This window comes from Eucyclogobius newberryi, unplaced genomic scaffold, assembly GCF_026437365.1.
Source record: "Eucyclogobius newberryi isolate DKJ021-1_F unplaced genomic scaffold, fEucNew1.0.hap1 SCAF_12, whole genome shotgun sequence".
NCBI lineage: Eukaryota > Metazoa > Chordata > Actinopteri > Gobiiformes > Gobiidae > Eucyclogobius > Eucyclogobius newberryi.
This window is the reverse complement of record NW_027315746.1, coordinates 29,113,756-29,140,861: the sequence shown is the minus strand read 5'-3', so window position 1 is coordinate 29,140,861 and position 27,106 is coordinate 29,113,756. Positions and strand designations below refer to the sequence as shown.

At 41.0% G+C, this 27,106-nt stretch overlaps 1 protein-coding gene across 1 annotated transcript; it reads left to right on the top strand.

Moving 5' to 3' along the window:
• Positions 1-7,008: 7,008 nt before the first annotated feature.
• Positions 7,009-27,075, top strand: pif1 (PIF1 5'-to-3' DNA helicase homolog (S. cerevisiae)). Its single transcript, XM_072441835.1, has 14 exons — positions 7,009-7,099; positions 7,911-8,008; positions 8,647-9,105; positions 10,409-10,532; positions 11,568-11,693; positions 12,747-12,900; positions 14,335-14,449; positions 16,138-16,244; positions 18,671-18,810; positions 19,582-19,688; positions 21,011-21,098; positions 21,794-21,939; positions 24,683-24,874; positions 26,698-27,075. The coding sequence occupies exons 2-14, from the start codon at positions 7,925-7,927 to the stop codon at positions 26,743-26,745; spliced, it is 1,890 nt and encodes a 629-aa protein (XP_072297936.1). The 5' UTR covers positions 7,009-7,099; positions 7,911-7,924; the 3' UTR covers positions 26,746-27,075.
• Positions 27,076-27,106: the final 31 nt, after the last annotated feature.

Genomic DNA, 27,106 nt, shown 5'->3' with positions numbered 1-27,106 from the left:
AACACTCTTAGAAAAACTCTTATAAAAAACCTCTTATACTCTTAGTAAAAATAACACTCTTATTTACAGCTGTTATACAGACAAAAAATATTGCACCAGGATAAGGACATTATGACACAGTATTGCGCATGAGTATAACAGTATTGCACATGATTATGAAGCTGAATGACACATGTTTTGGGCTAACAGTGTTTGTTGTAGAGTCTGAGAGCAGCAGAAGGAAAGTGAAAGCTCTCCTTCACACAGCGAGGGTGGATCAGTCCATTCTCTCCATGTCCCTTCCCTGGATGTTCACTGGTGAGGGGGCAGCAGAGTGGCGTCTGCGGAAGTCCACCACCATCTCCTTGGTCTCCACAATGATGAGGAGGTGGTTCTCATTAGCTCACCAGTGGGACAGGGTGGGGTTTAAGAAGGTCTGGTTATTTCCATCTTAGTGCATACTGAAGTCTTTATGACTTTTAATGTTCCCACATCACAAGTCCAAGTAAAGTCGCAAGTATCTAGGGCATGAGGCTGTGTCAAGCGGTCCAAGTCGTGAATCCAAAAAAAGATCATGTCAATGTTTGGTGAGAGTCTGAATACGATGCTTTTTTTTCTCACTGTAAAAAAAAAAAAGATTGACTATTTGCCCATGTTTTTCTCGGAGAGCGGCCCTAAAGCTTCAGGGCAAGAGCTCAGTGAAGCTCTTTGTTTCAGGGCTCTGGGCTTGTGGACACATAACATACACTGCATGTCCGCACTTTGTTTACCCTGTTTTAAGCACGAGCAGAGGCAGAGTGATGATCAGCATCTGAGGCTGCGAGACGGCCTCTGGTGAACCGCCCTCACGCCCACTGAGTAGAAGTACTTCATTCTCCACTCAGACTGAACTGGCTGTTGACCGCAATTTATTTTTATTTATTTTATACATTTCAATGATCTAACCCTGAGAAACTCTGGCGTAAACAAAAGCAGACACACATGTTATTTTTCAATCATCACTTTTCGTGGGACGCTCGGGACATAGTTTTACATTTGCCAAGTTTTTGTTAGTGAAGAAAAAATAGAATTGAAACTGTTTCTTGGTACTTTTGATGTCTTGTACGTTTTATTCCATTTTGTTGTGCACTCCAATGTGGTTTTCCAATGTTGCTTTCAAACTACAAATGGCAGATAAAGTAAACTCGAATATCAGTAATGTGACGTATTTTGCACAATGCAGTATTATTCTGTTGGCGCAGAGAAGGTGTTGTATTCCAGACTTTGGACAGTGTTGTGTTTCCACGTGACCAGACCTGGGCAGCGTCAGAGGACAATATTTACTGTGAATACAAAGCTTAAGACTGAGGGAACAGACTTGTGAGCGTACAGGACATCCCTGACGTACTTATTTTCATAACAACAGTAATGTAACTGTCATTTAACAATGTTTTTGGTGGAAAGTGTGAATGCTTCTGCTCAACTGCACCAGACTGTGAGTGTAATTATCGTGAAGTACTCTAGGGGACGCTTGAGTCAAGGGCCTGTCATTGTATGCTTAAAGTAACATTATGTAACTTTTTGGAGATGACAAATCACAAGTTTAAACCATACTTCTGAACATTTTCCGTGCAGATATAGTACATACGTTTTATGCTCTTCTGTGTAATATTATTGCTACAGGAACAACATTTCCATAGAAACAAGCAGGAGGAGACTCAAGGCTAAGTATGAGTTACGTTTATGAAGCTACGAGCCACTCACAGTAAGACAAATGTGTTTTTTAATAAGGGGCTTTTCCCAGGGCTTTTCAACATAAGGCTTGGGGGCCAAATCAGGCCCTACAAGTGATGAATGTGGCCCTCGACCCATCTTCCAAATATGAAAAAAGTTTCATTCTGGGCAAGCGCTAGTTCAGACTGCGTTTGGTCTTGGTTTAGTCCTTGATTACTTCTTCTTTCAACCTGTTTTGATTCAGATTTCAACCTGGTAGTCCTGGTTCAGTCCTGGTTCAGTCCTGGTTCAGTCCTGGTTCAGTCCTGGTTCAGTCTTGGTTCAGAACCGGTTCAGACCTGGTTCAGTACTGGTTTAGACCTGGTTCAAAACTGGTTTAGACCTGGTTTGGACCTGGTTCAGTCCTGATTTAGACCTGGTTCAGTCCTGGTTCAGTCCTGGGTCAGACCTGGTTCAGTCTTGGTTCAGAACCGGTTCAGACCTGGTTCAGTCCTGGTTTAGTCCTGGTTCAGACCTGGTTCAGACCTGGTTCAGACCTGGTTCAGAACTGATTTAGACCTGGTTCAAAACTGGTTTAGACCTGGTTTGGACCTGGTTCAGTCCTGATTTAGACCTGGTTCAGTCCTGGTTCAGTCCTGGTTCAGTCCTGGGTCAGACCTGGTTCAGTCTTGGTTCAGAACCGGTTCAGACCTGGTTCAGTCCTGGTTTAGTCCTGGTTCAGACCTGGTTCAGACCTGGTTCAGTCCTGGTTTAGTCCTGGTTCAGACCTGGTTCAGAACTGGTTTAGACCTGGTTCAAAACTGGTTTAGACCTGGTTTGGACCTGGTTCAGTCCTGATTTAGACCTGGTTCAGACCTGGTTCAGACCTGGTTCAGTCCTGGTTCAGACCTGGTTCAGTACTTTTCAGTACAATTTTGCAAATCAATGTTGGTAAAGCAGTTTATATTTATTTCTCACAAAAATATTATGAATAGTTATTTTATTGCACTAACTCGTAACTTAATTAATTGAAACAGTGGCATATTCTGCACCTTCGGCCCACAGGCAGGAAAATGAAGTTGAATAGCCCTTCAAAGGTCCAGTACCAGAATACTGCACCAATATTTTTTTCATAGTGCTTTCTTTCTTTTTATTTTACAGAACAATGAGTAAAGTAAGTTTACACAATTATGTAACAAATGCTTGTATATACAGATAGAGCGTCTCTATGAGACGCTCTATCTGAGCAGATAGTCACACTGGACAATGTTAGTGTAGCCTCTAGTTCAACTGTAAGAAATCTTGGAGTCTTATTTGACCAGGAGCTCTCATTTAAAGCACATATAAATCAAGCTTCTAAAACAGCCTATTTCCATTTGGCAACATAGCCCAAATCAGAAGAATCCTGCCTAAAAGTGATGCCAAAAAACGTATCCATGCATTTATAACGTCTAGACTAGACTACTGTAACTCCCTGCTCACAGCGTGTCCTAAAAGCTCCATAAAAAGCTTTCAACTGGTTCAAAATGCAGCAGCAAGATTACTGACAGGAACAAAAAGAAGAGAGCACATTACGCCGGTGCTGGAGTCTCTTCACTGGCGAGTCTAGAATCAAATTTAAAATTCTACTCTTGACCTACAAAGCCATAAATGACATGGCCCCATCCTACCTCAAAGATGCTATAGAACCATATCATCCAAACCGAGCTCTTCGCTCTCAGAATGCCGGCCTTCTGGTGGTGCCAAGAGTCTCTAAAAGCACAGTAGGAGGTAGAGCGTTTAGCTACCAAGCTCCTGTGTTATGGAATCAGCTCCCGATCCATGTTAAATATGCTGACACAGTCTCTTCATTTAAGTCCAGGCTTAAAACGTTCCTCTTTGAAATCGCTTATGGTCAGACTAGTTAGGAACAGAAATATAAACTCACAGCTTTAGCTATGCTGCCCTAGGAGTAACTATGCTGGGGGAAGTATGACAGCTTGAGCACTATCCTCTTCTTCTGACTACTTATGCTATCAAACAATATTTATTTTTTGATTCCACTTGCAAACTGTTCACCGCCTTCTTTTTCTTTCTCTCACTCCTGAGGACCTGTGGACCCAGATGCCCCTCTCCTGGTGAAGTGGTCCCTGCCCTGTGTGGACGGTCCCTCATCTGCCTGAAGAGTGGGTCCAGCTCCAGTCTCCCTCGTGTCCGTCTGTCCGTCTGTGAGAGTCGGATCTCTCCTTCACTGGAACTCCTCCAGGTTTCTACGCTTTTTTCCCAAAGAGGTTTTTTTTGTAGTTTTTCCTGGCCGAGAAGGAGAGTCTAAGGACAGAGGACCCTGGGACATCGTCCCTCGCCACCACAGACATTGTCTGACTCCCTCGCCACCACAGACATTGTTGATTCATTTCTCCCTGTGGCCCTCAGAGGCAACTGTTGTTGTGATTTTGGGCCTTACAAAAATAAATTGATTTGATTTGATTTGATTTGATACCAGATAAATACATTACATTCTTATTTTTGTTGTTATTTATAAGTGAGAAGTTAATTTGCAATCTTTACTTCAACTTCAAATAGATTTGTGGGCCTTGCTATGGATTTTAATTATCGAAACAGGCAATGTCAAATATCAGATATTTGATTTAAGAAATCCACATGGACCCATCACTCAATATTGTTCTTTACACTGTAAATATTGTCTCCTGTTCATCCTCCTCCTTTGTCCTATGATCCTCTGTCACGTTCTTCAATTCCACTTCTATTGACTCCAAATCCACACACGCCACCCTCTACGGGAGACGAGAGATGCGATCCGTCGCGCTGATAAACAAACGCACGTGTGTCGTATCAGGAGTGCGCATGCGCACTTCCGCCTGCGTTCTCAAATCGCCGAAAAATCGTCCATTGCGCCTTTAAGATAAATAGGTAATGATGTATTTGTCTTATTTTTTAAAGCTAAAGTTAAACATTGATTAAGAAAATTGTCTTTTACTTTAGGAATAAACTATTCTTCCGTCTACCTAATTTTTTGCATATAATAAAGTAAAATCTGTTTTGCCACAGCACATCATCAGCATCTAATTACAGTTTTATTCCCTGCAAAGCAGAAAGTGCACTCTGTTTGTGTCTGTGAGCACAGAGAGTTGTGAATCCTTATAAAAAACTATTTGCAGTGAACATTTAGGATGTTCAGAATGCATGACAAATGTGATCAGTCTGCGGCTTGATTTTTAAAAATGTTTGATATATTTTTATTCAGCAATGCAACATACTTTCTAAATTGGGCAAGAAAAACATAAATGAATATTCAAAATAATGATGGTTATGATCTGTGTTTCTTAAACTTGAATGTCGATCCTGTAAGTCATGCATGTTTTTTTTCTGCCTTTCTCCTCCAGTGAGTTGATTATTTTACTGAGACGTTTTAACCTTCTTTCCTGAATTGAACAACAACTGGACACTGTACACTCAGGTTTACTCCTACAAGTAATGACCTAGTGTAGGTGTTAAGCTTTAAACATATTATTGTACATTTTTACTAATTATCTCAAAACCGATTGTGGGCGATACAAACAACAACAACAACAAAACTTGTTTCTTTTTTTTTTTTTGCATTAATAAGAATATTCAGATAATTTTATTTAAACGCATCAGTAATGTATGAAAATGTGCATGCAAATGTTTTGGTTTAAGGTTCAAGTGTCATACAAAATGTTAGTGGACCATAAAATGAACCACAAAAGTGCAGGACTATCATTGAGATCATTTTTAATCGTTTTCATGTATTTGATATTCTAATTTTACACATCTCTGAAACAACAATGGTGATATTATAAATTTTTCAACAGTATCTCACGCCTACTAAAAACATACTTTTTGATTTAACTTTTTAATGTCCCCTCACCACAAAGCTTTTCTACAAAATATTTTAACTGGGGAAATTTGATCCGTTTTTTGAATATTTTACCCGTTCATTAGTTCTATGCAATGGATAATTACAGTATTAGTCAATATGGAGACAGGCATTGGTCACGGCACATTGCCCTGCTGCAGTCTGTGACACCTTTAACTCTGCACCTGCTCTCTGCCCTCAGAACACTTTAATGGGTCTTGTTTAACCGAGCGAATCCCCTACGCTGGTGCTCTTCTGGGAAACACCCTGGAGTGACCGTACGACAGGTAGGTGTGACAGAGGAGATAATGAGGACGTGATGGTAAAGGGCAGTGAAAGCGAGAACATGGGGTCGTCCATCCCGTTAAGTGTAATGAGCCTCACATGCACGGACAGTTAACAGCAGCAGGATCCAGGGCCTCGTGGAAGACGTGCGCTGGCAGTGATGGCAGAAGATACACAGGCCAAAGGGCAGTGCCTTTTGAAAAATATAGGATTTATTCATTATTGGGTTCAAAGCTTTGTGTTATTCATTCACTCGCCAATCTCTGTGATAGACTATTTCTGTTGTGGCCACATCTGCCTTGAGGCTGTCTGATACACGCCATAAGATCAGTGTTTTAACGTAGAAAAGACCATATATGGAGTCAGACTTGTTTTTTTCACAGAGGGGCATATAATGAAATATACTGGAAATGGAGAGCCACTGAGTCCTTCAGATGGACTTTAAGACTGAGCCACTGCTCAGAACATTACTGTAGGTCTGCATCACAACACACTGATGTTTATGCCGTAGTAGTGGAAGAATCGGCAATAAAATGATCATTAGGGCCAATTTTGGGCCCCAGGCCATAGTTTGGTCAAGTCTACAGCTTTGCATGCTATCTTGCACCCTGCACACACGTAGTCTGTTACACCAGACCTTTTACACCAGACAATGTTCAGCCTTTGTCGCCCCCCGAGACAACCACTGCTGTGATTTTGGGAGTTAAAAATAAATTAAATTGAAGAGTTGTGTGAGTCCACCTCAAATCATAAATGGTCTATTGTCGCGTAATGGCGCCACCTAGTGGCTGAAATATGCGCCACTGCCAACCATCACAGCAAAGTAAACTACGAACTGCTTCTCTTTTTGTTTGTCGGCCTGTGTCATATAATGTCTGTTTGGTCATCCTGTCCTGTCATTTAGCTGAAACTGTAAGCTAGCGCAGATGCCCGTGCACGTGTCTGTTTGTCTTTATTCAGCTAAACTTCCAGTTTATAACTAAATTATAGAAGTAAAACAAAACCGAACAGCTGTTGCTGCCGTTCGCATGCTTCCGTGTTAGCGACAGCAGTGATTGGTCAGTGAGAGTAGAGGCGTGTCCCTGACTATCCATTGGCTGAAAATTTAAACTGCCCTGCTGTGATTGGCCGAAGTGATGCTCTGTGATTGGCTGGATGCGCGTGTGTTCTGTTTGAAATGAGACTTTTCGCGTTGTTCAGAGGAGCAGCTGTGATCGGACGTGTCTGCAGCGGAGGCTTTAACAGCGTTTAAACTCTTTTTTCAAGGTAAACCCTGCGTTTTTGTGACGTAAAGCGTAAGAACAGGTACAAACTGATAAATACTTTTTGCATGACGATGATTGCCACACAAAAGACTTGAACAATTAGCACGTGTTCACTGCGAACCCTTTTCTTCAGTGAAAGGTGTTCAACATTATAGATTGATTGGCAGATGTGATCGTGAACAGAAGCACTGAAGCTCCGTGCTGCTGCTTCTGACCATTGTACTATGTGCTATTTCTGACTTCATGAAAAACCTTGCATTTAAAATTGCCATTGTTTAACCATCCATTTTTTCTATCCATCCATTTTCTACCGCTTGTTCCCTTTCGGGGTCACGGGTGACTGGAGCCTATCCCAGTGACTTGTTTAACCACGTTTACTTAAATAACAATAGTGGCTCTAAAAGCGTAACTGTTCTACAAACCTTCTGGTGCCTAAACCACTGGAGTAAAAACTTTAGCTGGGTTTATGGGGAAATCATACACTGAGCTGAGCCTTGTTTGAATGACCTTTTGTGTGTCAGTAGATATTTAATATTACTGATGCTACCAAAAGATACTGATATACCTAAACATAAACTGTCCCCAGGCCTGAGGGAAATGTGTTCAAATCAAATATAGTATCTTCTGATAACAATTGTAATAATGATTTATTCTTGAATACTAAAACATTGCAGATGATTGAGTGGTTGGTGTGTTAAAACCTAAATGTTTTTATTAACGGTATCGTGCATCTTGTTCCTTCTTAACTAAATTTTTAGATGGATAATGTAAGAGCCCTGCAGAATATACATGGCCGTGTGATTGTTTTGCAGAATTAACCGCCGTGATGTCCTCTGAGGATGGAGCCCAGGTGCAGTGCAGCATGACTGTGGAGCAGCTCGACTCCTCTGGACAGACCACACGCAGACAGGTCCAGGAAAAGTTTATATTGACAGTTGTATTCTGTATTTTGGGGCTGGACTATCCCCATTGTGTTTATGGATCAGAATTTCAGATTTTAAAAAGCCGTTCAAAGCAAATGTTTTCTTTTTGCAAATGTTATTGACATTCCTCTTTTTTCTTCTTCTATGTAATAGTTTGTGTGGTGGCAATTTCAGCTTTACATCAGTCAAGTTGAAGTTTGTGGAGAAAAGTTGAACATAAAACAGAATCCCTCTGTCTTTGTCACCAATGAGAGATGTTCCATCCAAAAATGCAGAGAGAATTCGCACACAACTGAAACATGATTTTTCTGACATTTTAAACATTTACTTCAACAAAATATAAAGCTATTATTTGACCAATCATAACTATTGTGTGATTTCTTTGGATTTTGGTTCATGTCCAACCTGAAAGTAACAAGAAACACGCCACCAAATTGTAATGTGTAGTCTAACCTGTCATATGCACTTTAATCAATATCATGCACTTTAATCAATGTAATGTCTAGACCTCTGCATTACAAAGACCCATGCTGATCATTCATTAGAAAGAATTGAGTTGATTAATGGCCCCTCTCCTTTCTCTATTCTTTTGTAAAAGTGAATAATCCTCTCATTTCATCTGCAGGTCATGAGAAAGGCCTCCATCCTTTTGGGCCGCAACGAGTTCCAAGAGCTCATCCTCCGAATCGATGACGGGAAAGTCCCCCAGAGCTACAGCGCCAAAGAATTCAAGCTGTTCACAAAGTTCTCCCGGGAAGGCAAGTGCACGATCCGCCTCCTGCCTTCCAACACCCAGATCCTGATGTCGAACTGCCCCCCGGCCCAGCTCTGCGTCTTCCTGAAGACTCTGACCATCAAGCACCAGGCGGGTCGTGGGGCCAAGCCGATGAGCGAGCGCGAGAAGCTGCACGCCGGCCTGCCCCGGAGTTTCGAGGCCATCAGCCCCCTGCAACAGAAGGACATCCAGAAGGTCAATGAGCTCAGGGCCCAGGTAAACCCCAGCGCGGGGCTCTCGGATCGGACCAACAGAGCCGGGACGGGGCCGCAGGTGAAGAGGTCCAGGGCGGACTGCAACTTCAGTCCAGTGAGTATCGGTTCTAACTGCATCGTTTGGTTAAGCTGGGATAGTCTGAGAAAGAACAAGCGCTAGAAAATGAATGCTAAATGTCTGGATAAGTAAAGTTTTAAAAAAATAGAGATAACATTTAAAAGGTGATTGAATTTAATTGGGTGATTGGGTTTAAAGCGCTCCATAGAATCTTAAAACTGGGGTGTCAAAGATAACATTGTAGGGCTGTGTTTAGTCGTTTAGTTGAGTAATCGGTCAACTAGTTGTTTGGCAGGGCATGTTTTTAGTTGTCCAAGAATTTCTTTAGTAGACTAGAAAATGAGTGCATTAATCACAAAGTGGTCCAAACAGACTGTGTGATTAATCTGCATCAAAGTGCTCTTTTAGATTACAAGGGGAGCTTTACCTGAGAGGACGGTAAGGTACAGGAGCAGAGCTGTAATCATTAAATTTACACATAAAATCATTAAGTCTTCACTTGCCAGCTGATGATTATCAGCTCGTGTTGAACACGGTGTGCTCCAGGCGGGCGGTGAGCGCTAAAAAGGATAAAATGGGCCAATTATTCCATCGAACACAGAACACTGGTAAACACCAGACAAACACGAACAGCTCGCATTTATTAAAAGAGCCAGTTACACCTGCAAGCAGCAATGAAGGGACCCACAAAATGTACATGACCACGCCCGTTGCTTGGTCATGGACTTTTACTTGAAACATTCGACACAGGCATTCATTATGAAATAGACTTGGATTATACCCAACAGATTAGGGATTTTAAATAAACCAATTTATTTAGAATGCAAAATTAATACAACAAATATTCAAATGTGCCAAAATACTTCAAATTAACGTCAAGTCTGGTCTAATTTATTATTTTTCTCTCATTCAATATAGAAAGAGGGAAGAAACGGATAAAGGGAAAGGAAAATATAAAAAAGAAATCCCCTAAAAGTTGGTGTAAGGTGTAATACATTTTTTGTCTAGACCTGGATAATAGTAGTCAAAGTTTCAAAGGCCGTAACCTGGACACGGCTCAATCCTATTGCAAAGTCATTTTCAGTCTTGTGGAAGTGGACACATGGTGATCCTCCCGTCACTAACAGCAGCTCAAAACTGAAGATCAACCTTTCACACATGCAACAATTCACAATGCGCTAAAAAAAAGTCATATTCTATTGCTGCTGGGGACGGGACGACACTGCACACATGAGGAAAAGGATCTTGTGACATTGTTTACATTCGGGTTGGACTCCAAAGGTTAAGAGTTGCTCACAGTTTTCATCTATGCATTTCATTGGCCAAATGTGATTCCCAGGTGAAGACCAACCCCCATAAGAAGCCCATCCTCTCACTGCCTTCGTCTAAGCTGAACAAGGAGCAGGCCGCCGTCCTCAGTGCGGTTCTTAGTGGGAAGAACGTCTTCTTTACTGGGAGTGCAGGTGAGACTGTTCTAGAAAACTCCAACTTTTACTCCTGAACGACAGAAACATCAGATGGTGATGGAAGAGTTTTGTAGTTGTGAAATGTGAGACTTTCTGTAGAGATAAAGCAACCAAAATGGAGGCATACAATTGGGTAAAAAAAAGGTGTTACATATTTGCCATTTGCTTGTCTCCATGGAAAATGTCATAACTTTGCCTGAAATGTTCCGCAGTATGGCATTTAACTTATTCATGTAGTATTGATTCAAATACAGGTGTTTTTTCTCAAATACCTATTTATACATGTATTCTCACTGTAAGCAGGGGTCTCCTCTACACCGATCTGACTCGTAACTTGCCCTGGTGGCGTCACCTGCTTGTGTCCATGGAGATGGTTAAGTTTCAGGGGGTAAATGACAGTTATCCTCGCAACTGCCCCCTGTTCCCTCCGGAGCGCATTGATTAATAAAGTGAACCTTGACCTTCATTAGCAACCCACCATTTATTGACATGCGATGGACGCCAGTGATTCATGGAGAGACTCGGGGTGGGGGATCAGTCTCTGTGATCTGCCCAGTCGGTTCAGGACCCCCCTCCTAGAGCACTGAAGACTGAAAGAAGCACATTGTACTGAGGGAGGGTGGTGACTGAGGCGTTATAGACTGGTTTAAGAAGGCTTGGTGTGGCCCTGCTCATGAAACTGTTAACTTATTCAAATGATTAAATCAATGTTCATTTAATGGCTGCTAGTTTAACCAAAACTAACACATTTGGAACAGAAAATGTGTTTACAGAACCTAATTTGTGAAAGGATTTTATATATCTCTGGTGCAGCAGCCATCTTGGAATGACAAACAAGTTGCCCCTGACAACCCGTAATATTCTAATATTCATGCGGCACCCCTCCATCAGAAGTTACATTATGTACTTTTTAAAATGTAAAATGTCCCGTCTTTAGTTTACATATTCTGGACCAAAAATCGTATGCAAGTATAAGAGTATGCACATGGCACGTCCAGCATTTACTGACTCTCACAATGCGGCCCACTTCAGGCACAGGCAAGTCGTTCCTGCTGAAGAGGATCGTCGGCTCTCTGCCTCCCAAAAGCACGTACGCCACCGCCAGCACCGGAGTGGCCGCCTGTCACATCGGAGGCACCACTCTGCACAGCTTCGCAGGTCGGTCCCGCCTCCTTTCATCATTCAATGTCATTAACCAACTCGGTACATCTCCAAACTCCACCACGCACGTTTGTACTGGAGCACTTGTGAGTAACGGCCGAACACGGCGTCTCAAATTAAGCCTGTTTAAACTTTGATGAGCAGTTAACAAGCTCTTGGCTCGGCAGTATTTTCAGAACGAAGGCAATTATCGCCGCCTCGTTTCATTTGGGCCCAGTGTGTTTTCTTGGAAGACTGGGATGGAAGCAAGTGACAATTGGTGGGAGGAGCCTGGTTTATTTCCCCATGCACAACCTTCTCATCAATAATGCATATTTTTATCTGTTGTAAATTAGAGCTGAATGATGAATGACACACAATTAGGTGATTGAGGAATAACTGCAAATGGTTTTAAATGATCTACCAGTAGTTTCCCCACGTTTTTAAGAACGTTAAAATGAATTATTTGCATTTCAATCACCAGAGTTTATTACGATTCATTTTATTTAATTTTTTTTTTTTTAACAATATTTTCCTTTTTTTTTGACACTAAGTCCAGACTACATTCCTACAAAAAATAAAGATTTATAAGGCTGCACAGTACTTAAAAAAAAAAAACACCAATATTTTAATATAACTCAACTTTCATGATTTTTCAACATCGTGATTTGTCAGTATAAAAGCAACATGGACAAAACTAATACTAAATAAAGCCTAATTTATTATATATCCTATAAAATAATGTTGAAATATTTCTTATTGCGTCAGCGGTTGTTGCGATAATGTGCAGCCCTAAAGATTGAATGTCTTTTGTTTATTTCAAGGCGCAACTTTTTAATTTCTGGCTATGATGGGGACAAAACTAAACGTTATCCAGCTTCTTCAGATTGACTCTGGTGTGGTTGAAATTCATGACCTATATGTATGCCGTGACTGATTGTGAAAGTGAATTGGAGAAGACGTCTGGTTCTTTCCACATTCTAATTTCCAAATCAATAATGCACGTTCAGAAGCGCCGCTGTATATGGAGATGTCATTTTCTCCCTCTCAACCCGTGCGCGTGTCTTCCAGGAATGGGCTCTGGCGCTGCTCCTCTGGAACAGTGCATCGAGCTGGCGCAGAGGCCCGGGGTGTTGCGGCACTGGACCAGCTGCAAGCACCTCATCATCGACGAGGTCTCCATGGTGGAGGCGCGCTACTTCGACAAGCTGGAGTCTGTGGCCAGGTACCAAGCAACAATACTCTACGTACAGACGCCTTCATCAGAATCTAGTGGTGACATTAATGATTTAAGAAAGAGGTTTCGCAGGTCTTTCCTTCCTGCTGCTGTCAGACTTTATAACAAACACTGTTAGTCCTGAACACTCGCAATACTGTCATATTCATGTGCAATTACCGTCGTGATTCATGTGCAATTACTGTCGTGACACATATTCATGTGCAATTACCGTCGTGATTCATGTGCAATTACTGTCGTGACACATATTCATGTGCAATTACCGTCGTGATCACATGCAATGGTATTTATTTTATTTTATTTATTTTATTTATTTTATTTATTTTATTTATTTTATTTATTTTATTTATTTTATATCTTATTTTTCCCCTCCATCCCTTGTTGGGAAATGGGAGGTTTTGTCTATAGGAGTTTTTGTTTATAAGAGATCATCTATTGAGTGTTTTTCAGACTTCCTATAAGTGATCTGTTCTTCTGTATCTACCTCTGTATCTACCTGCGTTGCAACAATGAAATTTCCCCATGTGTGGACAATAAAGGATGATCTTATCTTAATAACTGCAGAAACGATGCATAAGTTGTGCGAAATTGACTTGCACTTGTTCAAAAACAAAAACGTCACAACTCTGGAAGATGCACTTGGCCTTGTATCATTCTTGATGTATCTAGTGCTGCAACTACAGTCGACTACAGAAGCTATTTGTGTTACAAACAGAAGATTGGCATCATTAAATCAAGCGTGAAAACGACTGCTTTTGGGTACATTATGACCAGAGCTGCTTAGCCTCTCTAGTGCCCTTTTTTTTTTTTTTTTTTTTTTTTTTTTTTTTTTAAAAGCTCTTAATATTTGAATTTGTTTTATTAAACTCTATGGCAAAATGAGTTAAATGTACTTCCAGAACCAGTATGTGGAACTGCTGGCTCAAGATTACTCAAACATGCATGAATAAATCAAAATACAACTTTAAGTCAGTTAATTATGAGGGAAAACTGTTATAACATGGCTACAATTATTTCTTTACATAATATTACCCCATATTAATATAAAAAACAAATGGAATGTGTGCCAGCTGCAGCTGAACCGTCATTTCCTTTAGTGCAGACAAACAGCTGTTAATGGCCTCAGCAGACACGGGGCCATTATGAGTCTCTCCATCTGCTGAAACTGCCTGTGTCTAGGGGAGACTGACCCCTAATGGACGACAAACATGTGGCGGTGCTTCTGTTCCTCACGCACGCCGCTCTGACTAAAGCTCCTATTTAAGAAGGCCAACTAAGCTCAACAATGGCACCTATTTTATGTATTTTTTTTTTTGTCTGGCATTCAAGCATATGATATTTTAGGATTGTTTTTTTGTAACCACACCGACCGTTTTATGTATATGTATATATATATGTGTGTGTGTGTGTGTGTATGTGTAGGTCTGTCCGAAGGTCCACGGAGCCGTTCGGAGGGATCCAGCTGATCGTGTGTGGAGACTTCCTGCAGCTGCCTCCGGTCTCTAAAGGAAAGGAAAAGGCCAGCTTCTGTTTCCAGGTCAGAACCAGTGTCAAAAAACATTTAAACTCTGATATGAACAAAGGTCACTTTGATCACCGGTTCAGAGACTTTCCCCTGACAGACCTCAGAGGGGACATGACTGTTTCTGAAGAGATCATCGTTACAGGAGTACCACAGGGGTGTGTGTCATCACCTGTTCTGTTCTCTCTGTAGATTAATGCTCTGCAATTCATAGACTGTAACGTTAAACTCTTTAAATGTGCAGATTGTGTCCCTAGTTGGTCTTTTTTGATAAAGTGAACTGTAACATGTGGCTCAGGGGTAAATGGTTGAACAGTGGTGTAGATGGCGTTCCCTGATGATATCGATGAGACCAAAACGCTTGTCCTAAACGATCCTAATTGGTGTGGTGGGTAGCTTCAGGGAACTTGCATTGATGACGAGCTTAATTTCACACAAAATGTGGATTTTGAGAAATGCAACCAAAGCCTCTATTGACCCTATTCGCACTTCCAGTCCAACGGTAACTCCATTGGTTTAAATGGAGAAGGAAAAGTCTCACAGCTAAAACATGCTATGAAGTTGATTGGTTTGTGGAAAATGTTCATGTGACCAAGTCAACACTGGACCAATTCTCTGAAAAAGGCTTTTTAGTCTGTGTAGAACTTCTTTTCTCTGGAGGTCGGCCACTCTCTGTAAAACTAAAACAAGCGGAACTTAAGAAGGATTGGGTCTTATGGCGGAAAACTCTGCGGCTTTGATGTGAGCTCACATATTTGGAAAGAGTTTGTCAGTGATGTAAAAAAAACGAGGACACTTTCGATCAGGCAGTGGTGAAGAACAAACAGAATATTGAAAACTGCAGGAAGGAAAAGAACAGAACAAAATGGAGCTTCTTTATCAGTTGGCTGTGAACGGCCTCATGAACAGGTCGATCACATCCTGTGTGTGATGAGTTTAAGCTGATCAGGGCGACCAAGAAGGTGTACAAAGGCCCATTTGTGCCAAACAGTTAATTTATTAAATAAGCACTGATGTATCATTATATTTATTTTAACTGCAGCAAACCTTTTTATAATTTATTTATTGTAACGCTTGATGGATTGATTGTGTCATGTGATGTGAACCAAAGACACTTTTCCACTATGGTGGACAATAAAGTTAGTTATACTAATCAAAACTCAACACTAGTTTTTCATTCAATATGGATGTGTTAGTTTTTTAAAGGCTGTGAAAAGGGTAAATTGGATTGAAAATGATCAGAACAGGGCTGTGTGAATTTCCTCATCAAGCTCGAGATTCAGTCACATTTAATCTTCAATCAGGTTAAGTCAATCCTGTCAGTAAAAGCAATTAAATGGCATTCTTGTTTATGTTAAATAAATTAATTGAAATTAATCCTTTTTAAAGGACTAATTAAAATTTGAATCTAGACATTGAGACTGAAATCACATCACCAAGATCAGAACCTTGTAGTGTCATCTTTTTAGACGAGGGTATAAAGTAAATAATGAATAAACATATGCATTTACAGCTCATTCTGTACAATACTAAAACTGGGACAATTTTATAGGCAATATGCTTATACCAAACAATCTGCGTTTGTCTATTGTCCGCCCCACTGCGCTGTCCATAGTCTTTATGATGGAGGTTTCATGAGTCTCACAGTTCTGCTTTCACAGGCTCATTAATACAAATGGTTTGTGAATGCTTTTCCCCCTCAGTCCCGGAGTTGGCGTAAAGTCATCCACGTGAACATGGAGCTGACCGAGGTGCGTCGCCAAACGGACCAGAGCTTCATCTCGCTGCTGCAGGCCGTGCGAGTGGGCAGGTAAAGGGGCTGTGTTATGTTTCCACTTCTTCTGCTTTAAAACCGTTATCAGCTGACGACGCTTTATAGGACATGCATGATGCCATCATGCGTGTCCTATGCGTGCCAGAGATTACAGCCGTAATCTCTCCTAGATTACTTTTAAATTCTTTAATCCATTTACAATGAAAAAGACTGAAATCTTCATGACCTGTGTAGCAAGAGCGGACTGGGTGAAAAAATATAGAAAATATGGGTTCATTTTAAAAATGTTTTATTTATTTTTATTTTATAGACTCCGTAAGCAAGTATATACTACTATGCAATGTCAGGCTGATTCAATAGGTTTGTTTAGATTTTTGTATTCCTTTTATGATCAGCACCCATATTTTTTAGTACAGCATGTAACCAAGTACTTTTGAGGCAATAAAACTCCTTTGAACTAGATAAATGAACGATAGATGAGTTTATATCATACTGTGGAACCTTCCAGGAAAAGCAAGAACATTTTATGAGAATCAGGTGAAGGCATAGTGCACCTTTTAACCTCAAACTGCCTCATTTCACCCGAGGAGCCTTATGTTCTGTGGCCTGTAGCCTACTCTGTTTGAGAACCACCACTTTAAACCAACTTTAACACAATGCAGAGTGCAGCTTCAGAGTACAGCCTAGTATTTGAGGGCTATGTCTCGGTTCGATCATATTACTGCAATGAGACAGTGAATGGCCCATGTTTAGACAGCTCTGAATTTGAGACCCGCATGGGACGGTCTTTAAATAAATAAATAAACTGAACTAATCTAATTCCATTGAAACTGTCCAGAGGGAGAAATGTATGACACCAAAAAGCCCACTCGAGGCCATGCAAATCTGCCTGTTCCGGCAGCGTTTGACCGCAGGAAATCCCTTCCACCACACCGCTAAGGCAGGGGCCGAGTGGGCCCCGGCGGCGCTGCACGCCTCCTCTGACTAAACCAGCCCATTTACCCATCAGCCCACCTGGAAAATCCCCGTATGCCAGTCCACCCTTGCCTGTCACTCACTGAATCACATTGTATACATTTGTATGTGTTTAGTTTCAATTCAGGTTGGATTTTTATTTTGTGCGCAGCGCAACCTTTGGAGACCTTTTTTGGAGCAGTGCGCACGCAGCTCTGAGGGAACAGTGGCTATTAGCATGATATAACCGCTGTTGTTCGGTTTCCTGTGATCACAAAACTCCCTAGTGCCCTCTGAGAGTTGTGAAAAGCACTGTAAAAACCAGGAACCCTTAGTCCACAAATCATCACCAGATTTGTTCTGATCCCTTTCATTACACTGTGTTTGCATGTTGGGACAAGTTGTCTTTCATTTGTTTTCCCCATGGTAATTCCATGTGCTGCCAGATCGATCCTCATGAGGGAACGCCTAACTGCCAGAATGTCATGTGTGCTTTTAAAGTATACTTATAAAGTTCTCCATTATTTTAAAGGAGACGCACGCTTTTTTTCAAGTACATCGCTTAACATTTTAGATATTGATCTAAAACTGTTTAGTAATAGAAACGGATCCATTGACTTCCTGTTCTAAACTGCAGAACTGATAAGCCCCTTCATAGTGACCTTGCACTGTAACGAGCAGCAGATTGTTTTTTACATGTTTTTTTTATGTTTGAGTGGCTACGTGACATTTTAGAACTCTACATGTCTCACCCAGGGTCTTGAGATGGGTGGTAAGTGAAAACGGGAACATGCAATCACAATACAACGTTGAGTAAACTAATTACGAGGAAACACTGGTGTAACGAGGTCAAACGCTCATCAAAGTTGATTTTGGGGTTTAGAACTTAAAGGAAATCATAGAGGATTTTTCGCCGATTTGAGAACTCAAGTGACGGTTAGTCCCTTTTTTGAAAAGTGCACATGCACACACTCGCCGCCGGAACAGCCTCGCTCCTACACGTGTGTTTGTTTATTAGCGCGACAGATCGCATCTCTAGTCTCTGCAGATTTCCGTCTCTTCTGAGCTCGAACAGTCTTTCTCTGTCGTCGTTTTTGCACTGTACACTTAAGGAACTCTCTAAACACACACCGGCATATCAACCACTCATGCTCAGCCAGGGAAAAGTGCTGCTATCCTGGGAACGAGGCTGCAGGTGAGCAGTAGGTGCGTCCTATGATTGACATGTGAATGAACAACTCGGCTGTCCACACCACGAGGAAATGAGACTCAGATTTGGCGCCCAAAAATCCTCCATAATTCCTTTTTCATGTGACATGTTATGCAAAGTAAAAGTACTCAAGAGCAGTACACAATTTATAAACGATCTTGTCCCTTTTTGACTCCAAACGATCATTTCCAATGTTCTCTGTACAGACCACAGTCCCATCCACACCCTGGTCCTCGCGTACACCATCCACACAGCCTTCATTAGTGCCTTCACACCTGTTTCGATCTCGCCCCCGCAGAGTAACAGAGGAAGTGACCTCCAGGCTGCTGCACAGCGCCTACCACAGCATCGAGCGGGACGGCATCCTGGCCACACGGCTTTGCACCCACAAGGATGACGTGGAGTTGACCAACCAGAACAAGCTCCAGCAGCTGCCCGGTAACTGGAGGAGACTGTGCCCTGACCCTAATACCGCCGATTAGGTTCAGAAGATTGGTCCGGGGAAACAGCTTGACGCATGTTTCCAAAGCAAATCTCACTCATTTGAACAAAATCAGAGCTGGTAAAATCTCACCAAATCTTTTTTTTTTTTTTTTTCTAGTCAACTTGACTTTTGACATTTTTGAAGGTCCAACAACAAAACGGTGCCCACACCTCCAGACGATCATGTGCATAAACACAAAAGGAGCTTGCAAGAAGTTGATACAGTTTGCTGTTGATCTTTTGTAGCAAACTTTATGGATGAGCGTAAAATATGAATTGATGCCATTTTAGGTCCAAGTAAAGATGTGTTGTCATCAAATTATTGTGAGAATAAACATGACTTTAACCACTGTGAAGTCTTAGAAAAATCTAACTGTGGAAGTTTGATTTCAGAAAGCTGGTCGTATACTAGACCCCAAAGTAAGTACTTTACATTAGGGTTGAAACGAGTGAATCAATTAATCACAAATTTTAGTAATTGAATAATCGTTTTCCAAACTATACAGACATGCCAACTGGGAGAACAGGTGTTATGACCATCTCTTAAGCTTAATTTTGGTCAAATTTGATAAAAAGCTCATTTACAAACTAATCTAAACGTCTGATTTACATTTACACTTTGGAATATAGATTTAAATGACTCATTTGTGCTTCTAAAATGTAGTAGAAAACCTTGACTAGTTGTAACTCCAGCACTTCACTGACCGCTTCTCCCCGTCTCTTCAGGAGCCGTGCGTGCGTTCGAGGCCCTGGACAGTGACCCTGCTCTGGAGAAGACCATCGACGCCCACAGCCCGGTGAGCAGGCTGCTGCAGCTCAAAGCCGGAGCTCAGGTACAGGCCCACCCTCCTGTCGGGACGTCTAGAGTTTGTATGGGTTTGGGAGCGGCTCAAACACATTGCTTCTTCACAATTCTCAACTTCAAATGTGGTAACAAGCTTCACATTTGATCATTTTTAAACATTTGTGTTGTGTGTAATTTATAAAGGAGTAAAGTCAAGCCGTGAGAGTAAGCCATATGCTGGAAAAGCTACTATACCCTATTTAAAAGTGTTCGCATAATGTTTCTTTTTAAAATATTTGGGCCAGTAATGCATCATAAGTTATCCATGGATTTATGGAACAAATTCAAATGTGTTTGCATGTAGTACATTTTTAATTTCTTTCAAGCGCAAATGAAATAGATGTGCAATAGTAAGGTCGGCATAAATAAGCTCTTGGGTTTTAAAGTCCATTTATTCAGAAGTTGTACAATATTCTAGCTTTGTGATTTAAACAGCCGCAGGCTTCTCAACAGTATGAAATGTCATCAGAATGTTTTAAAAGTCCTGAAGGGAGACCACTGGGAGCTAAAGTGAAGTTAAATTTATTTTGTATTCACTTTAATCAGTTTTAAATGTCATTTTATTTTCAATATTTAACAAAAAAGTACAAAGGTAAGACTTTAAAATTTGTATTGGAGCTTCTCAAAGTGTAATTTGGGGAAGAGTATGTACTGTATTTGTAGATGAAATACAAAAACTAACATTGTCGCAAAAGATTTTTAGGTAGAGGTTAAAACCAGTTCCTTCATTGAAATCAGAATGTGTTCAACTTCACTTCCATTCTGTAATTTACAATGTATTTATTTGCAAAGTTCCATATAGACCCTCTTTTTTAAAAATAAAATAAAGATGTCAATGGCGAAACTCACAAAATCTGAAAAATCAAGCCAAATGAAAAGCACTCCGACATGTGAGTGATGTCAGAACTTCTTTTAAACACATTTACATTATTTGTAATCGCGTTTATCATAGACTACCGGTACTTATTTTTTAGGTTTTACAGGACAACTGACAGAAATGTTGAGCCCTTCATAGTTTTTCTTTCCATCTACAGATATGGCACATACTTGACCACTAATTACACTGTTTGAAGCGCGCATACAATATTAAGTGAAGATCTATACTTTTGCTTTACAATTACAAAGGCTGGAAATGAACTGACATTGTTTCCTCCAGTTGCAAATCCTTGTTGTAGAAAAGCACCGTGGGGTCTGTATTTTGTTCTTCCCAGTGTTGGACCTGGACTGCTCGTGAATCACATTAGTCCCTGGATGGACGACTCCTGAAGGTCGCTTGAGGGCCTCAGTGTGAAACCTCTCTCGTTATTGCAGGTGATGCTGACAAAGAACCTGGACGTGTCCCGGGGTCTGGTGAACGGAGCCAGAGGAGTGGTCGTGTCCTTCGATACACAGAAACACGGTCAGTACTTTAGTTGTAATAAACGACAAGTCTGAGTCACTGCGATTTCACAGATTTAAAACCGTTTGGGGAAAGTAACGCTGACTGCTCACTGTCACTCCTTAAATAGGCTTGCTTTCTGTTTCAGTACATCTGTCAGTACAGTAGAGTGGTGAGTGATTGTCCAAATGTCAAACTGTTGACTCATTGCTTTGGTAGAAATTAAACTTGTTTTTATTTGGTTACAAAAGCTGTCATCCTTGAACTGTCGTATACAATCTATTCTCATTCAATTCAGCACAAAGAGACGGGACACGAAAACTGCAGATGTAATATATGGCTGCACTTGAAAAACTCCACAGATCTGACGTTTAACTTTACCTCGTGGTGGCAACACCTGAACGGCAGCACCTGAAGTGCTCACGTTTCCATGGAGATGAGCACGGCATAGGCTCCTGCATAAGTAGTTTTAAAAAGATATTGATTAATTCAAATGGAGCCACAGAATTTCATTTTAGAAGTACTGTAAACTCCCCCTGTTCAAGAAGGGTGTGTTTCAGCCCCAGGATCACGCGCCTCAGCGTCCCTGGTCAGGTGCAGGGCACTGGAGAGGAGACCCCCCTCTGAGCGTCGACCCTCGGACCCCTTTTGTGCCAATTATTGGGGTAATCTTAATGATCTGATTTTGAATGTTGATTGTTGTGCTGGTTGCTTAGGTTACCCGCGGGTGCGCTTCCTGTGTGGGGTGACGGAGGTAATGAAGCCGGAGCGCTGGGTCTTTAAGTCTGGGGGAGGAGTCCACCTGAGCCGCCAGCAGCTGCCCCTCAAACTGGCCTGGGCCATCTCCATCCACAAGAGCCAGGTCTGTGTGCTCAGAATGTTCCCTTCTATAGCTGTGTTGGGCCGCTTCATTCTCTTTTGTCAGCCATATTAATGAAACACACTTCAGTATCCAGTATGGAAATCCTGTGGTTTAAAGGACAAACATTATGCTATGTATAGTAGAAAAAGCTTCAGTTGTAGTCATCTGGACTCAGTTTGAATAAATATTTTTTTCAAACTGAGTCCAGATGACTACAACTGAAGCTTTTTCTACTATGGAACACGCCTGGACGAATGAGGGATTACACCGACATTATGCTATGTACTTTTGGCTCCCTCTACTGGTAAGAGGGAAATACATAGGGCAGATGAACAAAAGCTAGCTTTCCTCCGACACGCTAATGCAGCCACACAGTTGTAACGATCGTGATTCGAGGCAGAAATGCTCAGAGCGCGTCTGGTGGTGAGGGTTTATGGACTTAAACAGCACAGATGATCTCTGAGCAAAGACATGAGCAGAATATGATTTCACAGGTTGGAAATCCAGAATGCGTTTTAAATGGTATTAAATGAGTGAGTGATGCTGAATACAACTCCAGATTTGTTTTTAAGGAGGGAACAATGTTAGTCATGGTTTAAAGCTCAAAGCCAATTTTACAAATATTTTGGCCTAACTAAAGGTTCTATCTTCTAATAATAAAAAAATAATGCCTTGCCTTTTTAAATAAAATTCCATATGATTTTGCCTCCCTGCTATAGTTATTATCATAGAGTTTAACCACATAAGCCATGTTCTGTTCCTTTTTATAAGCACTGAACTCTCTGCAACTTCACCAGACGAATTCAGATCATTTCATTCCACTAATACGACGTTCATCTCATTTTGTCGTGTACATTATTTAGCCTTGAGATTGGGATGTCTAGTCTGGCCACTTGTCCCCGCTCCAGCTACAACAGAGTCTGGATATGTTCTTCATAACAGCATTAGCCCAAGTGCCTCATCCCTCAAATGTCTTCACTTGAGAGTTGGTTTGTCTGAGCCACGTCTGCTCCGTCAAAACTAAGTTTGATTTATGCAGTTCTCTTCATATATTTTATTGACTGACTGCACTTTACTCTGATTCCGGTCACTTTCCGGTAGACGATGTGACTCTTGTGAAAATCCTCTACCTGCTTGTGTCAGAGTTGTTACTGCTTAACCTGTAAATGGTCTCAAAATAAAATATGACATAACGCGACCACAAACTACACAACAATAACTTTTTTATTGGTCTTTTTTGTGAAAGTACTATGCAAAACTACAGACTGTTGTGTAGTGGGAGAGAAATTCTAGGGGTACAAATACCTTTGCAAGCCACTGTTGGTCTGTAATAATGTTTGACTAGACTATGAGAAATGAGACCATGGTGAGAATTGAAATGCTGTGATTTTGGAATAACTGCGCAGGTAGTTCAGGCAGCAGTTAATCACAGCCCTGTCCCAATACGCACACTGCAGACTGTTGGTTACATCATCCTAGTTGCATTTTGATTGTTATAAAGGGTCTTTTGGCATGAGTTTTCACACTGACAACAAAGACAAAATGCACTGTATTTGTTATGATTCTTTCTAATAATAATTCTAATATTGAAACCTTTTTATTTTGCTGATTAATGTATTTAAAAAGTCATTTGACGGGTCGACTAATGAAGAAAAATAATTGCTGGAACAAACAATCGTGTTAGTGCTCTCATTCTTGGGCTGTTGAGTATTTTCAGTTCTATAAGAGCCTAGACTTTCACCCAATCCAATCCTTAGGAGCAAACTGATCAAACACCGACAGTAAAGCCGAGAGCGCGGTCCTTCGAGCTTTATCCGTCTGCACCGTTTTAATATAAAGTAACCCCAGCCGCTACACACATGCATCCTGAGCCCTGGGACTGCTTCAGCTGGGGCTTGTGGGTAATTGAGTTTACAGCAGATCGTCTCCTCACAGGCGGCGTTACGGCCCGATCCCTTTCCACCAGGAACATGCGAATTACAGATCACATCAAGACAACGTTTTCCTCTTCTCTCATTATCGAAACTCATTTTTTAGGTTTGGATGTGTTTAAAGGTGGACGTCTGTTTGTGTTTATAGTTTTCAGTAGTCTGGTGGTATTCAGGATCTCATTTTGGGAAGTGTACAGCTCTCGAGTACTCTGGAGTTGGCCTTTCACAATAATCTCTCTTGAGATTAATTGATCCCGTGTTGATCTATCATAAATACTAGTCTGCACTCAATGAGCCACTGCAGACTTCAACATGACAGTCCATTAGACTTTAAAACATAAACAATGGGACCAGCCTGAATTAACTTCAGACACAAAATGGAAAATTGTACTTTTAACAGACAATGGGGAAGATGTATTATCTCTTTTTCTTCTTTTTTTTCATTCCTCTGTTTAGTTTTTGTCCTCCATTTTGTGTTGCATTATATTTAAGAAAATAATAATAAAGTAGTTAAACTGCAGAACTATAACTGGACCATTTCTATTACCAAGTCATTTTGGATCAATGTTGTGGGCTATAATAGACATAATCCATAGATTTTAGAGTTTCAATACAATGTATCCCCCAAAAAGCATGTTTATATCTTGTAGACGATACAGTATATCACAGACATGTACTATTCAGATTTGATCTAGTTTTACTTTGTGTGTGAAAGAAATGATGATCGGCTCCACTTTGGTCTATTTGGCTCAGTGTCTCATTCTTCTTGGTGCCTCTCTCTGAAGGTAAATGACTTGCACCTTGTGTCTCAGGGCATGACGCTGGACTGTGTGGAGATCTCTCTGGCCCGAGTGTTCGAGAGTGGCCAGGCGTACGTGGCCCTGTCGCGGGCTCGCAGCCTGGAGGGGCTCAGGGTCATGGACTTTGACCCCCGCGTGGTGAAGGCCGACCCGGACGTGCTCCAGTTCTACAGGAGGATGAGGAAGGAGAGGCTGCTCATGCAGGTCAGGATCAGTATGGACACAGCAGAAGGGCTGTGCACTCTGTTCTCTCTCAGGCTCATTTAGAGCTCTGTAAACCTGCACATGAAGCTGTGCTGCACAAAAAGCTCTAAAATGAGTATTTGAACACCCTGCGATTTTGCTTAGAAATGATGGCGGGGTCTGAATTTGTCATGGTAAATAATTTATTTGAATGTATTTGCTTAGAGCTCCACTCTGCTCCTCGAGCGTCACTTCCCTCTTGTGTGATGGTCGCTCTTGACTCATGCTGCAATTTGCAGGCTGCACTAGAAACAAACCCAGTCCTCCAGAGACCGACTTAAGGAGCTTAAATGTGTTTACTTGACATAGTGATGTGCTCATTGTGGATCGCATTTACAACATTCAACTAATTCAACAGTTCATCACCATTTTATTTAGACTGCCTCTTCTTCTTATCATCCCTTTTATCAAAATGGCCATTGCGCTTTTATTTTGAAAGCCATTGATCAAGCTCCTGCTCGGGTACTTTTAAGTGTTGCCCTGATTCCTACTTCCTTTTCTGCAAATGCGCAGCAACTGGAGACCGGAAAAATAGGAATGGAAAAGGTTGAGAGAAACTAGTGTCACGATACTAGAATAAAGTATCTAACACAATACTAGTAGGTACAATGACTTGGGCTACACTTTGGAGACTTTTTAGCCAAATATTGAAATGTAAACTCTAAGTAGGGTTAGGCTGTTTTAAAGGTGCTACACTCCAGCTGCTGCTGATGAAGCCAGTTAGACTCTGTTCCAATCTCATGTGAATAAGACTGACGGGGAGGCTCCTCTGGTACTGGCATGTGCAGAAAGCCTTCTGTCTCCTCTTGCCTTGTTCTACAGGTAATGAATCGATTAGAGCGTGAGCTAACGTGATTTTAAGACCAACTTTCATTAGTGAAAGCGAACACGAACCTCTATCAGATGAACCAGAATGGATCTTAAATGTAATGAAACGAACACTGCAGTGTAAGTGATGAGGCTGTTCTCCAGTTACAGGCGCTCTTGTCAGAATGACGTTAAACTGTTGCCATAGCGATTAAAGTGCCATGACTGGTTGGACTACTTTTTTATTTATTTTTTAACAAAACCAATCAGGATATTAATTGAATAATGTATTATGACATTACACATTACTCTCCTATTTTTTAGAAATTATTATAGAAATTATTATTTTTATATATAATATGATTAACGCATATATTTTGCTGAATGTCTAAAAGGTCTTAAGTGTGTTGTAAATTGTGCCAAATTTGCCTGTGTGACGATGTCATTATCTTTAGCACTCTGCTCTACTTCTGTCATTTTCAACATAGTTTTTCCTTCACAAACTGAAACTTGACTTAAAACTATAATTTATACGTGCGACTGGTCCTATCCCACCAAATAAAGTCAGAACTATCATAAAAACCGTACTCTCGTAACAATTTAAAACTAAATATCTTTTGAAGGAAAAGTCCACAAAGTGTTGCATAAAACGGAAAGCTGAAACCCATGAGCGGGGTCACCTCTCCACAGATCTGACCTGTGACTTGGCCCTGCTCGTCTCCATGGAGTTGGGCTATTTTAATGCAATACTGTGGAAGAATCCAGGCAAAGCAGTAGTGAAATACTCTCTACTAGAAATGTTCCTTGTGTGTCTGTAAAACTACAGTTCAGAGGCAAAACCTTGTGTACGTTATGATTAGGGTCTGATATTCATTCAAATTGTACAAGATTTTTAACAGTTTTTTTCTATAATTGCGAATGTTGCTTTTACGATTATGAACAAAGAGAAATTCTAATCCTTTCCCCGTTTCCTCCAGGCCTCCATGGAAGACTTCATGGAGCAGAACAAAGAAAACTGCTTTTGATGGAGCTTCTTCTACTTTGAACAAATGCACTGTTTGCACATTACTGTCCCCGACACACGAGGCAACACTGCCACCTGCTGCTATGTTTTATTCTGTAACCTTTTTTAATTTAAATCATGTTTTTTTTTTTTTTTTTTTTATCTTCAGTAACTTATGATGTCGTATATGCAAATAAATGTAGTTAATGTCTTTGGGTTTTGCTTCAAACTTTTGAATAAATCTGTCCACACATGAATACACTAATTATCTTATCTTGCATAATTAAGAGTAGATGCAGATTTGTTTTCTTGGAATTTATTCTTGCATAAGTCTTTCCACTAGAGTGTGAAATTGCATCCAGGTATTTGCATTCAGAGCACAC